General features: G+C 38.7%; 1 protein-coding gene across 7 annotated transcripts in view; it reads left to right on the top strand.

The window, feature by feature from the left end:
* The window catches only part of Nrp1 (neuropilin 1), a 136,806-nt gene that overhangs the window by 85,492 nt on the left and 33,860 nt on the right, over positions 1–17,454 (top strand). For all 7 annotated transcript variants that reach the window (XM_063253669.1, XM_005003200.4, XM_005003199.4 and 4 more), the window contains exons 7-8: positions 8,063–8,218; positions 10,993–11,137. In XM_063253669.1, the coding sequence (XP_063109739.1) occupies positions 8,063–8,218; positions 10,993–11,137 (301 nt within the window). The remainder of the gene's footprint in view (positions 1–8,062; positions 8,219–10,992; positions 11,138–17,454) is intronic.

Genomic DNA, 17,454 nt, shown 5'->3' with positions numbered 1-17,454 from the left:
TAAACACAGTGGCAATCAGAAAAGCCAGGCTTTCCCCTGCCTCTGGTCTGTCACAGTCTTATCTAATGTTATTCCAACTGGCCGGTTAAGGCTCATGTCTTCTGGTAGGAAAATACATGGACTCATTCACTTGGAATTGTTTTACTATCAGCAGAAGTTTTGTAGCAACCAACAGTTTCTTTTTGCTCGCCAAAATGCTTTCCTTTATTTAACTATGGAAAAAAAGGATTAATTCAGGCAATTAGGACTAAAACAGAGAATTATTCTTGTACATACTGCAATTTTTCTTATACTTTGGTATTTTTATTCTTTACCAGAATTTTAAAATGCTTATTCATTATCTTTTGCTAAAAATGATCCATAGCCACAGTCTTGTTTTTCAAAAGTATAATCATTTGCAAAATTGTACTTCCCAGGAGCCAACATAAATTTTAAACTGTTAAACAAAGTAGTCATAAATGCTCACATATTCCTATAATAGTACAAAATATGTAATTTCCAAAAAGAAAAGCTATTGGATTTCATTATTATTAAGTAAGAAATTACAAGTTATCTAATGCTTATGGATTTAAAATGTGAATTATAAACTACTAGTATGGTTGTACTGGTTCCTTCATGGGCCACTGGTCAGATCTAGAGTATCCATCAGGACTCAAGTACTAATATGTTATGGTACCACATTTTTCCTCGGTTTATTTGCTCATAAAATCTTTCTGATATGATTGATATAAGAATTACAAATAGATTTTACCCTTAAGATACATAGAAGTTGTCTTTTGAGCTTTCTATTCATAAAAGTAATTTTAGCTATCAGTATTTTTATGTAATACAATAATAATGACAAAACACATAAAGTGAGAGAGAATTACAGTGCTGACTACTGTATATAGACAATTGCTAACTATGAGAAGTCTGAGACCCCACCTTCCAGGAACATAATGGGTTGTGAGTTAAGCTCACACAGCCTAGAATAGCAGAGATGTCCACATGCTCAGACTCTCATCAGAAAACATGGGTTTTATCTAAGGAAATGAGACAATTGCTGAAAAATATTTTCTTTAGCATGTAGTGTCAAGTGATGAATTAAACAGCTCTTTAAATCATCAGAGATGCTGCACAGAAAATTCAACATAGTCTCTCCCACCCTCTAGATTATTTTCCTGTTTTTATCAGACCTCTGTTCTTTGTCCTTTATTTTTTCAGCCTGTTGTACTGTCCTGCCTGGGGACCGTTCAAAGAGGGTAAATGTTCCCTCGCCAGCAGTGCCAGCTCAATGGGCAGTATTTTATTGAGCAAGACAGATTTTCATTTGAGAAATGAGGCTTCCCACATTCCAGCATTACCAATAGCTGCTTATGTGTTATTATAGGAAGCAGCGATATTCATTTCATGGCTCAAAGCCTGCATGCTGCTGTTTAACCGGCAGTTTGCAAAGATTTGTCGCATGATTTACTGCACAGTGCTAAAAACGAGGCGCTTTGTCCTCAAGTGATTCCCAGTAAAATGTGCTCCTCCCCTTGCTTCTCTTTATCTGTGGAATGCATTTCCTGTCACTATTACGACAATGCCGTGGCCATAAAGCCTGCATGGATTGTTTCCAGAGACATCTGATGACAAAGAACAAGTGGAGGCATGGTCAGAATTTGGAGCCATGGAAGGCCCTCAGCGTCCAGGACCTGCCACACCGCTGTCCCCACACCGGGAAGCAGAAAAGCATAACTGCTTTCTTCTGCTTGGGTGCTTTCTGGTCACAAATATAAAGCTCAGGATTTCCTGTTCTGTGTCTGCTAACAATGCCTTCTCTTTGGGCGTGGGGCACAGTGAGAGTAAGATGCAGGTGGACATTCTACATCAGTTTAGAATTTTATATTGGTTTGAAACAGAGGCTCATGTGGGGTTATTTTTGCTGATGGTGCTCTGTAAGCAAACTCTGAAAGCCGCCACTTGCATTCAAAAGGGGTTTGATCAACTTTGAAACTGTCTCCCTATCCCCAGATAAGTACCAGACATTTATGTGTGTCACACACACAGAGGGAAATGCTCAACTATGTGACTGAACACATTTGATGCTGGGTGCTCTGAGTGCCCTTTCCCTACCCACACCCCTCGCCATCACCTTTCGAGGTAAACTGAAGCCCATAAGACTCAGATGCAAATCATATCCATCTTCTAATTGAATATAAGACAAGTGGGAAATTCTTTTGAAATCAGAAAATGTTGTGTGGAGCAGCTGATTTCATTTAGGCAAAATAGATTACTTAATTGTGGTTATTGTGTGCCTGGATTTTATGGAAAGAATTGAGTTGTTGTTTAGGACGGTGAACCCTCCAAAATGCAGGGGGGTAGCCTTGTGGAATGCTGCCATGAGGTTGTGGCCTGGCCTTTCCAGCTGCTTGTCTTGGGCTCTCAATCCTCTCTATCTGAAGGTAAGGTGAGAGCTCATTGTAATTCAAAAAGCTAAACCACTCCAAGGATGACCAGTGATTGGTTGTAAATGGTGTCCATGACAACTGATCATTTTGACTTTAAGAGGAACAGAGCATGAGCTTTTTAGACATCAGTCCTTTTATGCTTTGTTGTTTTGTTTTAACAAAGACTCTCTACAGTGGTAAGGGCAACACATAGGTTGCTAACCATGTGTCATTTTATTCATTAATTTCTTCCTGGGTACTCTGCACTTCCTGCCCCTCCTTCTCTCTGGAACATCTTTGCCCTTTGTGTCCATTTACAAGTACCTACTATGTAATCTTCAGTATGCAACCTGTACCTAAAAGTCAGCTGTGATTTCTCCAGTTCCCCCTACCTCTAATTCTTTGATAACTTGTTTCCATCACCTCATTCTGTAATTATTCCTTTGTGTTTCCCACACTTTTACTGCTCTTTATTTGCTGACTGCTTCACATACGACTTACCAGATAAGCAATAGGAAGTGTCCACTAAGTGATATCACTCAATTGAATAAATTCAATATCTAAATGTTCACAAGTAGCAGACTGTCAAAATAGATTTTGCTCTGCTAACTATACCAAGAAATACCATTGGGGAAACATTAAAAATGATGACATAGAAAAATGTATGATTAGTATGGAAATATACCCATAAAGAAAAAGACAGATTGTCAAGCATAGAGGTAATAGGACTTAATTTTTATAATAATGAAATATGCAAATATTCATATAGATTTTACATTAAAAAAGCTCTGGAGTGCTATATTATCAATGATCATTTCCCAATAGTGGTTTTATGGGGATTTTATTTTCTTCTATAATCTTTATTACATTTTATGAACTTTGAATAGGCATCTATTGGCTATTCTTTTGGAAAAAAAGGATATTTTTCAAAAAAAATTTAAAAATCTGAGAGGGGATAGAATAGGTATGTAACATGATGAGTGGACTGACAGAGACACGAGCTGTGCACCAAACACACTAACCCTAACCCTTACCTTACTGAGCTAAAAAGATGAAAAGGTTATTTCTAGTCAAAGAGGAGAAGAAAAGGTTATTTTAAGGCAAAAGAACTTTGCTTTCGAAGATGGGCTGCCAGAAAAGGCTTACCTTCTGTCAGGTATTACAAATATTTTAATGTGACTGAAGAATACAGATGAAGGAAAGAAATACAGCAGGCGAGACCACAAAAGGTGGATTGAGGTCAATGCCCTAATTAGCAGAGGCAGGTATGTCAGAAAGCTGAGGCTTGTAAGATATGAAAAAAGCTATCCGGGTACCTCTTCAAGTTTGTAAATGGGCCAGCAAATTAAACAGACAAATGACAGATCAAGGAAAAAGTATAGAAATTCTATTAACATGTTCAATTTAATCACTGCGACTTCATGGAAAAGAAGTAAAAATTGAAAGAAGCAGTTAGATTTGGGTGTCATATCCTATTCTAACAAAGAGCAATAAATAGCGGAGAAATGACTTGATGAAGAAAGAGTGTTGGGGCTTCTAGAGCTGGTAAGTTGTGGTAGAGTAGATGAGGTGAAGTAGTAGGAAATGCATGGCATTTCAGTAACAGTCATCCCAATGCTGCCTCTCAGCCGGCAGCCATTTAAAAGAGTCACTGGCCTCCCCTCGTACAGAAGCAGGAGTTGAAGCCAGCTGCACAAAGGGAAATATATGCCATGCTGTGGCAAGAAAGAGCAGATCAGAGAACTTTTCTTGCATCAGTTAATACTCAGTTGCTTTCAGCTTAGAACAGCCTTTATGCTAAAGTGGCAAGTTTGGGAATGAACTCCTCTAGAAATCTTCAGTTATAAACATGGCGATGTAAGCACATTGTTATAAGATGGAGTTATAAGACAGAGATGTAAGTCCACTGGCTCTCCTGGCAGACACCAGTGTATCAGTATGATGCTTCTAAGGCAAGGCCATCTCCCAAGTTTGCCTCCTGGATTTTCTCCAGACCTTAAGGCTAAGAGTGGGTTGTTTCTTGAAAGAATTCCCCAAAGGTCCTTGGAGAGAAAGGATGCATGGAAAGAACAGCCCTGATGTTGTCATGAGACTCCACAGTTCTAGTGAAGCTGGGTCTTGTTAGAGTTCTGGGTATCATCCGGTTTTAATTGCACTGTTTAAGTCCCAGCTCTGGTAATTTTGTGAGATTGTCATCCATCTTTACTAAACCCACTGGCAGTAATGCTAGGAAGAAAAATGAAATGAAATTTCAAGTATCCCAGTGTGACAAATAAAGAGAATCTGCAGAGTTTTAAAACACAGCAGGAAACTTTATGCAATTATAAGGGGAGGTTGCTAATGGATTTCATTGCTGTTGAGAGGAGAAAATTTCTTTTTTATGAGCAATTCATGCATCTGCATTTGTGGACGTTTGTATCTGAGGTATTGGACATTTTCCTGTGTCGTGTACTAGTTAATCTTTATCTATTGATCCTTCATCTGCTGTTAGCTGTTTCTTGAGCTTAGGATATTATTATTAGTATTATTATTATTGTTGTTGTTGTTGTTATTGTTATTATTATTTGTATTTGTATTTTCATTTGCATTTTTGAGGCAGGCTCTCACCATGCAGTTCACCGGCTCATCTGAACTCATTTGGCAGCCAAGAGCCTAAGATTTTCGTAGTTGACACCAGTTTCCTTCTTTCCTACCTAGCTGCTAAGTTTCACTTACAAAACAAAGTTATAAAAGTAGGAAAAGAACAGCCAGGGAATTAAGTTCTAGAGTTATTTCTAAGCAGCTCAAGTTGAATTATGCACTTTGGGGGATTTAATCATTTCCAAACTGAAGAGCCAGCTGTAAGTTTGACAGGAAGAGTTTATTTAAATAGCTCTGCTTCATGCTTCCTTGGACTTCAAGATTTTAAGGACCCTTCAGCTTGAAAGCGGATGTGGCATTGATCACAACTCGATGGGAAGCCAGTAAAGCACTAAGTATTCCGAGAGCCTTTGAAAACTGTTGAATTGTCCAGCACGACATTGTCTAGTGTTGATTTTAAGATTTCAGTGTTATAAAACCAGAGTTTTTGCAGCAATTTAAAATGTAGTGAGATTTAGGTGGCCAGGTAACATTCAGAACACCCAGTTAAATGTGAATTTTAAGTCAGAAATTAATGACTCTGTTATTAGTATAAACATGTCCCAAACATTACATGAAATACAATTAAACTTAAATTGTTTATTTTTTTAAGTAGAAGTGTAAATTTAGCTACTTTTTCATTTGATAACTGGGATAACCATTGACAACCTCCCTCTTTTGAGATTTGTACAAAAAAGGGATGGAACGTTTAAGCCATTCATTCACAGTACCATGGGTCACTTTTGAGAAAACATTCAAATTTCATTTAACAAGTATATGCATGTGAAAAAATGTGTTGGGTGAATCATATATGTTAAATTAAAATTTCAAACACCCAATATTATTTTCTTAAAGTATTAATTTCCACTAAAATCTTGCTTCTTTTTCCTTTTAAATCTTGGGGAAGCATATGGAGCATAGAACTTACATCCTTTAAATAAGGGAAATGAAGCAAAGAGTTTTCAGCATTGAATGTTACCCTCATTCTTCCCAAAGGAAATCTACTATTGTACCATTGTACCACTGGTTTTTAAAAAAATTTATTAGTACATAAAAATTTGCTTCCAGTACATAGCGATTACCATCCTCGTGGGGAGGTCTCATGGGTGCATACACATCTCAGTCCTTTGTTCCTCCTCTTCCCCCTCCATTCTCTCTCCTTCCCTCCAGCTCTTGATCCTTCCCACTGAGAAAGATCTATCTCTCTGCTTGCTACTATCTATCTATTATCTTACTCTTTATTTATATTTTGAGCTTCTCATATAAGAGAAGCTGTATGATATTTAAGCTCGTGTGTCTGATTTATTTCATTTAACCTTATAGAAATCTACCGTTGTTAAATTGTGTAACTTCCAATCGGCTGCAGTGTGTTTTTTCCTGTATGTGACTCTTGATTCAGGTTTAGAGTGAATTGGTAACTCCTTGATGTGACTGCTCCAAAGCCCTGCAGGAAAAAAGCAATTCGTGAAAGACAGTCACCATTCTTCACGAACCAGCCTGTGCATAACATGAAAACTCTTTAGGTGTTCGTTGCCTGTAGGCACTGGAGGGTTAATTGAAATATTGTTTTCTGAAAATTGGGTTGTCATGTAGCAGTGGAAAGCAAGATTCGGATGTGTGTGAGGATTTGGTTTCATTTTGCTTTGCTTTTGTTGCTGTTTTCAAGGAAATGGCCCTCTGTTGCCTCTTAATAGTGAATATCTTTCTGTTGAAGTGTCTTATCAATGTTAATCACTTGTATCTTGTAATTACTTTCTGTGTTTTTTTTTAAAAAATCTATCATATTTATGTGTTTCACTTAAGTACATTTCATTTATTTCTATGAAACACTGTCCATACAATAGAGAAAAAGAAAAAATTATAGGAACAAATAAATAAATAAAAGAATGCTGAAAATATTTCTATGATATTGAAACTAGTACTGAGATATATTTTAAATTTTTGCTTAAGTTGTCAATTATGAAAATAATAAAACTTTTAAAATATTTGACTTTACTAGAACTATTTATAAGGCATATGACTAAAGAAAGTATAGAAAGATTTGAAAAGTTGTATTAGTCAGGTTTCTATTATTGTAACAAACACTCAGGATAACCAGCCAATAAAAAGAAAAGAAGTACGTTGGTTTACAGTTTTAGGGATCCCAGTTCATGGTTAATCGGCAGATGCTTTGGGGCCTGTCAAACAGCAGTACATTGTGGTGGGAGCAGGTGGCAGTGCAAAACTTTAACACTACTATGACATTATCCAAGTAGCCCAACTTTCAGACGCATGGGATAAGCTAGAGAGAGTGGAAGCCGGGCTGTCGTGCTGGGGACCCTCTCCACTGACATCTACTGGAACAAGTTCCCAAGGCCTGGCAGTTGTTGCATGGAGATAGGATTCTATCCCAGTGAGGCCTGGAATCCTGCTGCCTCTTGAGCTGTACTGCAGGAAACAAGAACCTGGGAAGACTCAGGAAAAGAAGGAATTCAGAGTCCCAATCTTCTTTAAAGATTCCCACTCCATTCCAGATTCGCAATCTGGCTCATTTCGCAAACCACAACTCTCTTAGTGCTTTACGTCAGTATTAGTTCAGTCTGCATTTCATTGGAAGGAGGGGAAATGCTGAAGAGGTTTGGAAATATGAATCCTAGTCCAGCTCTATTCAGTGTCCAGTGCATTCATTTGTCTTCTTTGTTTTGATTTTCTGTTTATAAAAGGACATATATTAATGTACTACTTAGAAAGTATGTGTAATGCTTTAGAAAAATAATGATGGTATTGAGCCCAATTTTTGCTTTTAAATCAAAAGTCACACAATACATGTAGCAGCAAAGAGAAAAGTCTCTTCTTTTTTCCAGCAATAGGAACCAGCATTGGAAATTGCCATCTATGGATGGGGATGGCCTGTTGACATCAGGTGGAATCAGGCCCCACTGATCACAGGGAGACAGAAAGGACCGTGTGGACCCCATTCAAATAAGAACAAAACACTGCAGGTTGCAGCAGGCAGGAGCAGCCTACTGAGCCCACTTGTCATTGTGTTGCAGGTGGACCTGGGCCTCCTACGCTTTGTCACTGCTATCGGAACCCAGGGTGCCATTTCCAAGGAAACGAAGAAGAAATACTACGTTAAGACTTACCGAGTAGACATTAGCTCCAACGAGGAAGACTGGATCACCATCAAAGAAGGAAATAAACCTGTTGTAAGTTTGGCTGTCATGCTTAACCGATTCAGTCTTTTAAATGGATGATCAATTTTTACTTGTTTGTTTTGGAGCTTGCTGTCTGACCTGGTTTATTTTTAAATTGATTTAAAATGAAAAGAGCAATTAGAGGTATAAATCTGACCAAGGGGTCTCATGTTCCCAGATCTAGAAGCCAAGTGGAAATTACAGTGAATGCTTCCAAGAAAAGTCAATATCAGCCAAATGAAGTGACAGACTCAAGGATCACTTAAAACCTCCCAAGGGGATGCAGACCGTGTATAGGGCAGACCCTGTCCTGTGTGAACCTTCAGAAATGTATTTTTAGTTTTTTTCCACATATATTTTTTCATTCCCTTTCATCAATTCTTTCTTTCTTCCTCTCTGCAATGGGCTGGTTTTAGAAAACACCTTCTCATCTACCCTCAGTGGTTCATAGACTAATTTACAAGTGCGTCTGGCTGTTTCTTTTTGGAAACAGAGAACTAAAGGTATTTCATTGTTGTGCTCCTTCCAATCACACAAATAATGCTTTCTACCAAGGAAGCAAATCAGATTTCCCCAGGTGCTTTTCCCGCAATCCTTTTCTCTCTCAGTTTATTTGAAGTTCTACTTCCTCTGATTTGCTAATCAAAACATGTTGGAGAATTCATCTTCACTGTTTTCCTAAAATTAAAAGTTTGCCCTGGAGACAGAGCCAAACACAAAAAAAAACTGACAAAGATAGTGGCAAAGATTCAGGTATCTTGAAATTAGGAACTTGGAAAGAAGCCGATAAGTATGTCCTTGTCTGACTTTCAAGCATTCGTGGCCTTGATTTTCTCATTCTGGGTCTGGAACTGAGAAAAGCCTCTGGAGTATGAAGTGAAGGAGGAACTATTCAGCTTCTCTGATTGACAGTAAAACCCTCATTTCCACATAGGCTCAGAAGGATAGGAGCAGATATAGGTGGATTGCTGCCCCGTGGGAAAGGTCAAGACAAGTTCCAGACCCATCCAACCTGGAGGATGTGGTATCAGGGAAAGAAATCTGGACAGAAAAAAATCCCATAGTCCATGTTTATGGAAATTGAGGAGGTTCACTATGACTCAGTGGATGGAGCTGTTGTGAGCACTAGAAGATTCTGGAAGAGTCTGTGCAGGCATACAAAAGGGGTTCCAGGGAGGGAGGCAGAAAGAATAGGGAAGATCTTGCAGAGCTATAAACTGGACCTCTGTCTGAGGACTTTACAGAACCAAAATGGACTGAAAGCATCCTGTGGAAGTCCAGTCATCACTGCCCACCTCCTTTTCTCTGTCCTTTGAGACCTTTTCAGCAGCAGTCTTCTCCCATCTTACCTGCTTCCTCTGTAGGAACCTCTCTAGGTTGACAGAATGTGTGTGCACTTACACGCTTGTCAGTACCAAATGGGGAGTTCCCTTCTTGCAAGCAAAATGTGCACAGCACTCCCGCCTGGCCTCTGGAAAAGGCCCGCTGTCTGTTCAGACAGTAACATCAAAGCGGGCTCTATGCCTCCTGGCTGCCGTCCCCACTTTGCTACACAAAATGTTCCCACATGGGCTGTTTCCAGAGAGAGAGATGCTGAAGCAGGACAGGAAACTCAAGGCCCTCACATGCGAGGATGAATTCTGGTATTAAATCACCATTTGACCACCTCTGCTTGGACAGGCCACTTAAACCAAATGAAGCAAAAACTCCAGCTAAACTCACAAGCCATTGAAGCTGGAGGGAAAAGTGACCTTCAGGAACATGCAGTTCTTCTCATGGGCCCACTGGAAATGATGGGGACAGTTTGCACACCCCAGAACCCCACAGCACACTGGTTGGGCACCTGAGAGGCTATGCATAGGAGCACAGCTAGGGTACACAGAGCACAGTGTTGAGAATGGTTACTTCCACACAGGCTGTCCCACAGCAAACACCGAGATCCAAGAGACCAGGGGCTCTCACTCCCCCAGAGGTTTGTCTAATGCCAGATGTTCATACGATGACAAATGTCTCCCTCCTTTGGAGACCTTGGAGACAGCTCTGCTGCAGCCCTGTAAAGGGGCAGAGTGGCCTCATAGGACACAGTGGGAAACTTGTTCATACTTGATCCTTGTGACATTGGTGCTCACGCACTTTGCCTTCCTGAGAGTAAAATGACTCATTTTAAAACTAGAAGCCCTGGGAAAGCTGATTTTCCGTTAAAAATCATTCATAATTCATTTTGACTTTGGTCACTAAAATAAAATTTTACCAATAACCCAGAAGGATTAAAGTCATTAACTCAGGTCCAGGATAAGATCTTTCATCAAGAAATGGTGTCAAAAAGGAGAATATGGCTTGACTTAGTGCTCTAGCCAGGAACAAAACCTAAATTCTAAAAAGCCAGATCCTACATTAAACTCCAAAAGCATTTCTTCAGGGACTTCGGGGGCAGTGAAATGCTGAGAGTCCCTGAGAAATGTCTGCAGGATTCTGTAGGTCCCCTGATAAAGTTAATATTTTTTATGATAATAGCATGTGTCCGTTAATAATTGTCATTTTGGTAACTGTGCTTTTAGAGGCTGTAGCCTCTCCAAAAAACCAAATAGCTGATTAGGACAACATTCTGCTAGGACCGATTCTTCTCATTACTGCCATTTGGAAAAAACACAGCAAGTTTAATGCTGCTTCAAACTCAATAGACACATTAAAATTATGACTAATTTTCGTGTTTGTGAAAACATTTTTTAAATTCACTTTAAATACAAAAAGAATCTGTTAATAAAGGATAATCTTTTCCCATATAGATCTTCCAGGGAAACACCAACCCCACAGATGTTGCTTTTGGAGTTTTCCCCAAACCACTGATAACTCGATTTATCCGAATCAGACCTGTGACTTGGGAAACTGGGATCTCTATGAGGTTTGAGGTCTATGGCTGCAAGATAACAGGTAAGCTCCAGCTGAAGATTGCCCCACTGAGGTCTAATGGAAAGCTTTAATACAGGGAGAGTAACTGTAGCAATATGATCGTATTTCTTGGGCAGTTAAGAGCATATAGTTTAAATTTAGATAAATTTGAACTCAAACCTTACGTTGCTATTCAGTAGTCTGTCTGTTTGGACAATATGCTTAGATTTCAAACCCTTGGTTATTTCACCTGGAAAATAGTCATAGTACAGCTCATCACACAAGCTCCTTGTGATGATGGATAGAATCGTGAGTATAAAGAATTGGGCACATGCAGATGGCATGTGATGGGCATGTGGTACTTCTTAAACTAGACTGGGAGCTCCTTGAAGATGAGTTATATGCTTTGCATTATTACTTAGGAGATTTACAGTAGATAGCTCCTCTGTGAAATGTTCTCCACTGACTTTCTCTTATTAATTTTGAAACATAGAAGGAAGCCTCATCAGCTACACTTAATGAGCGTAACTTAGAATTTCTCCTTTTACTCACTAACCACCTAGATAACTCTGCCTTAGGTTTTAGGTATCTATTTATTGAATGAAGATACTGTACTAACACTTCAACTCAACTAATAAACAGTTTTCTGATTTTTAAAATTTGTTTTTTTCAATATCAATGGGACTTTAAAATTCCTCCATTTAACATGGAATAAATTCATGGAGTAATCCCTTTGAGAGATGAAGAAAGTGATGTACTCAGAGGTTAAGTGCTGGAAAAGTAGGACAGGACAGGGCAAAGCTGGAAGTCGGCAAACATCCTGGCTCTCCTTCTGTGGCTCTCAGTGCTGCTCTGAATTGTTTGTTGACTTCACTGCACTTCGTCTTGTTTCGTTTTGTTTTTGTGGTGATGGGGCTGGAACCTAGAACTTCTTGCACGCTAGGTAAGCATTCTACCATTGAGCTACATCTTCAGCCTGATTACTTTGTATTGTGTTGTAACAGACAATCATGTTCAAATTCCTTTCCTCATCGATAAATATATCAAAAGCTTCCATGAGCAAAGCAACAACAACCAAAAACCCAGTACAGATGGGATCTTCGTAGTAATCTTAAAAGTTGAAAATCTGAACCAGTAGACTGATTCACTGGGTAGAAGTGAAGAACTTCTGTGATCAGCCTTTTAATATAATATTAGTGTACATATTAAAGGTATTTCATTTTTATGTTTGTGCTCTTCATATGATTATTTTAAAGAAAGAAAATATTGACCTTTCAAGGAAAAAATATCACCTTGAGAATTTTCCATAAATTTGTAAGAAATTTGGAGACAACCTCATAAACAGTGAAAAACTCACTCGTTCAGAGTGCCATCTGATTTCATTTCAAAATTCTATTTATTTCCATCCCAAAGGCAGATTTGTTTATTATCCTATGATCTAAGACTTAGAAAATTCAAGGCCTTGCAAACAGGAATTGGGTGAAAAGGGGTTTGGAAGAAAAAAAACTTAATGAAAAGCCAGATATAACCTTGGTTTTATTTCTGATCACCAGTTACATGACAGAAAGTTCTAGGTCATTTCAGAGCATGACAAATTTAAGAGGCTACCCATAAATTTGTAGGAACAAGGTCTCTTGAGGTTTTGGTGGAAGTCTCTGGCCCATTTCTCCAACCTTATCTCATTTCACTATATTTTTAAAACTGAAATAACCTTTATAAAGACTCCAAACATGTTAGCCTGAACTCTGAACTCTAAATTTCTAACCTCTCAAAGATATATGTCATATCCTTTGAGTTAAACAAGGTACTTGTTTGAACCCAAATAGTCCTTTTTAATTTTGACAAAGATTTCCCAGGAGGTAATTCTAGGAATGTGAGCAAAGGAGACAAATAATTTATTGAACTTTAAAATAACAATTAAACGACCTAGTTATTGAAACATAGGTGCTTTCTTGAAAGAGGATATTTTAATATTTCAAACATAGTCTATTTTGCAATTATTTTAAGGGGCCAATTTTTTTTTCAAATAAGATTCTGCATTTAGAATCAAGTTTCAGTTCTCTTAATCATAACCATAATATACTTTTTATTATAATGATTCAGTCTTACCAATCATACAAATCGAGGGCTCTCACTGTAACAATGCAAAAAGGTGTGCACTGTACTGTGACCCAATCCATTGTCCCTATCATCCTCTCATGCCCCCACCTCCCCCCTTCTTTCCCCAAAATCTGCCCTCTCTTTGCAGCTCTTTTTGTTTAAAGTTTCCTCAAATGAGAGAAAGCATGCAATACTTATTGTCAGTTACCACAATAAACCCTGATTGCATCCATTTCCCTGAAAATGCCATATTTCATTCTTCTTTACTAAATAACGCTCCATTGTGTATATTTACCTCATGGTTTAGCCCATTCTTCTGTGGACAGGCACCTAGACTGATCCAGTACCTTAGCTATTGTGAGTAGCACCACAAGAAGCAGGAATATGCAGGTATCTCTTTGGTGTGCTGACTTCATTTCCTTCAGAAATATACCCAGAAATGGCATGGCTAGATCTCATGGTAGCTATTTTTGTTTTTTCAAGGAGTCTCTGTACTGTTCTCTAAATGGCTCTGCTAATTTACAAGGTCACTAGCAGTGGATAAAGGTCCCTGTTTTTCCATATCCTCATTAGTTTTGCTTTTTTGTTTCTGTTATTTTTGATAGTAGTAGTCAGTAGTATTTAATTTTAAATAGTTTTTGCCTCTAATAAGATAGCTATTCTCTGTTGGATCATTGAACGAAACTGTCTCCAATTTCATTGTATGAATGTCTACTTTATATGCTTTAATTTTGTAATTTGGACAACTGTCCCTGGGAAGATAATATGTAACCTATTAACTGGTGATTTCTTACTATATATTTTTTTCTTGAAATACTGTATTATTTGTACCCTTTTACTGCTTTTTTTATGTCCTTTGTTTTTTTCTCTTTAAATAAAAAAAAAAGATAGCTATTCTCTCCAGTTGATTGATAGAGGTTTTTGAGAGGCCCTGTGTTCTACCAATGATTACAGACAGAAGTTACCAGAGATGTCCAGGACCATGGATGGGCAGGGCATATTGTCTCTCTGATCTCAAGTCTCTCATCTCTAAGGTTAACCTTCGTGCAGCTGTGATGATGATTAAAAGAAAAAAATATTTGAAATATACCTGGCTTAGAGTATCTGTTGACTGAAGTGTACGCAGGAAAACAGAGCAGGACATGCTACTCAATAAATGGAAGCCAGGAGAAGCCACAGCAGAGCTTCGATAGGAGAGTACTAGTGTTGTCTTCCTGGTTACCAGAATGTTCTCCGTTTTGAGCCCCCTGTTCCCTCAGAGTGCAGATCCATAAAAGAACATGGCTGCCGGACCTCTGCTGGGAAACAAGACACAGCAGAGCAGGGCCTCTCGTACCTTTGCTCTGCTGTGTCCCTGGACATAAGTGTGCAGTGGCTACTTCTGAGTGAATGAATAAATTACAACTCTGCCTGTCCCTTGTGACAAATAGCCTCAAAGTTCCAGCCTCTCCTGCTGAGCAGGCAAGTCCTAACAATCAGGAAAAAGTCTCCAAATGATGCATGCCTGTAATCCCAGCACATGGGAGGCTAAAGCAGGAAGATTGTTGTGAGTTTGAGGTCCACCTGGACTACAAATTGAGTTCAAGACCAGCCTAAAAACCTTGTCTCCAGAAAGACCAAAAAACCACCAAATCTACCAGATTAAAAATTACCATTAGAACATATCATTTGGTTTCCAAACCATTCAGAGCCCCAAGTTTTAACCTAATTTTTGCTTTCAGAAATTACTTTTGTAGAAATATAGCAATCTAAGAAAAATCCAGAATATACAATGTTGTGTCACCATGGAAAGATATAAAGAAAATGAGATTGGAGCAAACAATTCTGCTTTATAGGTGTTTGCTGAAGGAATATTTTCATTATTTTGACGAAGTGAAATTCCTCCTTTCGGCAAAGGAAGAACTTACTAAAAATACTGTTGGAAGGTTATTGTTTTATGGATGAGAACACACCTGGAACTCGCTGTCTAGGGTGTGTTAACCAGAAGACTGTTAGCTGGTCTGCCGAGTAAGTTCCTGTGCTCCTAAGTCACTCAGAGGTCACAGTGGCCACCTCAGACATGGCAAGCCAGGGTTCTTCTGAGTCATCAGGGGAAGGTTAAATTATGCTCATTCAGGAACCTTCATGACACTCAGTTATTACCTTCTAATTCTTTAAAAGCTGGTTAACTGGACATTTGACTTACCAAATATATCTCAGGCTTCCTGTGAAAGCTGAGTACAGATTTTGTAATAAAATACTGTTACTGGAAAGAGCCATTTCAATCCCTAGTATAGACCTCTCCTCTCCCATCCAAGATTGATTTCAAGCTTTCCCAATAGAGTTGCTGGGCAAAATATGGAATGTCCAGTTGTACGTAGTTCAATAATTGCTTAGCAAGGTATGTCCCCTGCATTGCATAAGGTATACTAAGACATCTTGAGCATTTTTTCTGGAATTCTAATTTAAATGAGCATCTTTTGTTGTTTGTTTGTTTGCTATATGTGACACTATCTGAACCTTTCCAAAAGGTTCATGTAGCCAAGCATACTGAACCAGCCTGCCATGAAAGAACAGAGTGAGAAACAACTAATACATCAGTTAAACCTAGAATTGTTAATATAAGTTTTTTCCTAATCATTGTTAAAACAGTCAGATCAAGGTGCCTTCTCATTGTGGACTTTCTTGCAGGGAAAGAGTGAGAGAAGCAAGCAGTCAGAGAAGAGGAATGATACTGTCCTGGTGTAACTGCATCATGGATTTGTAGGCTGGTTGGCAGCTGGGTACCACTAGGTTTATGGAGATGTAAAGTATGTTCAAGCCAGCTCTGCAGAGAACAGGCATTAGCCTGGTGAAGGTTCTGCTTTCGTTACAATATCCAAGTTAATTCTGTTTTTCTCCAAATGGTAACATCTGGTCCCCATTACCAGCTAAGCACTGCCTTTATGAAAGCTGGTTTTGAATCAGGCAGGTGTGACCACTGTGGCCCAAAAAACGTGACTTCTATTTTTAACACTATAGTTTCACAGTCCCTCTATAAGAGTTTTTGTAAATCTTTTTTTAATCTTCTCTGAGTATATTCTTGGTTTCCAGATTCCAGACTGCAGCAAACCATGTGGCTGAATGACGGGCAGGGCACTTGAGAAAATGACAGCTCCCTCTGATTGTATTAAGAAGTTGATTCATTCAGCAAATATTTGTTGAGGACAGCAATGAATAAAACGGAGAACAAAGACTCAGAGAAAATTTTAAAAATATGACTTGGTTCCCACTCTCTAAGGAATTAAAAATATGAGGAAGAGAAGAGCAACCATCTACAAATCTAAATATGGTCAACAACAGGGAAAAAGCAGATCAACGTTTGCAAAGAGCTAGAGAAAAGGCAAACTTGTCGAGAGAGGAAAAGTTGGATAAGTGAGGTAGTGTTGGAAAATGAGTTAATGATTTTATAGCAATCAGATATTTGGAGAACAATATGATGGGTAATTCTTGGTGGAAAGAAAGGAGAGAACGCTTCCCTTCCTCAATTGGCTCTAATAACGGGAGTGAGGGAGGAGAGGTGTTGTAAGGTGATGTGGAGATTATGCCTACTTCTTAGCAAACGTGCATGACACAGGGTAGAGGTGCCTTGATATGATCTGCACAACTCATGCAGCAAGTATCTGAGTAATAATTCTGAAGAATCAACTGACAACATAAGTGTAGCTTGATTGCATCAGGAACATGCCTGTAGGGCAGTTGTATTTTTAGGCTAAATTTATATTGGATTATGCAGAATTGAGTTTCTTAAGAGAAAAATAGGGTGTCTTTCCTGGGGGCATCTTTTACTGAAATGTATACTTTTGAAGAAGAATAATTGAAGTGTTAGTGCTTTTGCTATTAAGCCACCAGTTAGTCAGTGATTGATATTCTCCTTGTGCTCAGAAACTCATTGGGCTGCTGTACCATATATTGTCTTAGATCCTTTTCTCATTGCTGAGGCAAAATACCCAACACCCACAGTTAAAGGGGAAAAGGATTATTTTGCTCACAGTTTGTAGGGATTTTGTACCTACAGCTGGCTCCAAGGCAAGGTGGCTTGGCAGAGGGGCATGAAAGAGTAGAACTAGTTCAGTGTTACAAGCAGAAGACAGCAAAAGTAAGCAAGCAAAAGACAATCATAGTTCTGTCCCCTTTTTGTTTTATCCAGGCTATTTAGGGCAGATGGCACTTTACCCTTAACAGTACCTTTAACCCTAGCATTGCACAGTGGGTCAATCCCAGTGTCACATACTCTAGAT

Source organism: Cavia porcellus, unplaced genomic scaffold, assembly GCF_034190915.1.
Source record: "Cavia porcellus strain 051 isolate PalLab524CR breed Dunkin Hartley unplaced genomic scaffold, mCavPor4.1 scaffold_7, whole genome shotgun sequence".
In the NCBI taxonomy this organism is placed as follows: Eukaryota; Metazoa; Chordata; class Mammalia; order Rodentia; family Caviidae; genus Cavia; species Cavia porcellus.
The sequence above is the reverse complement of the archived record's forward strand: the minus strand, read 5'-3'. Positions and strand labels throughout refer to the sequence as shown.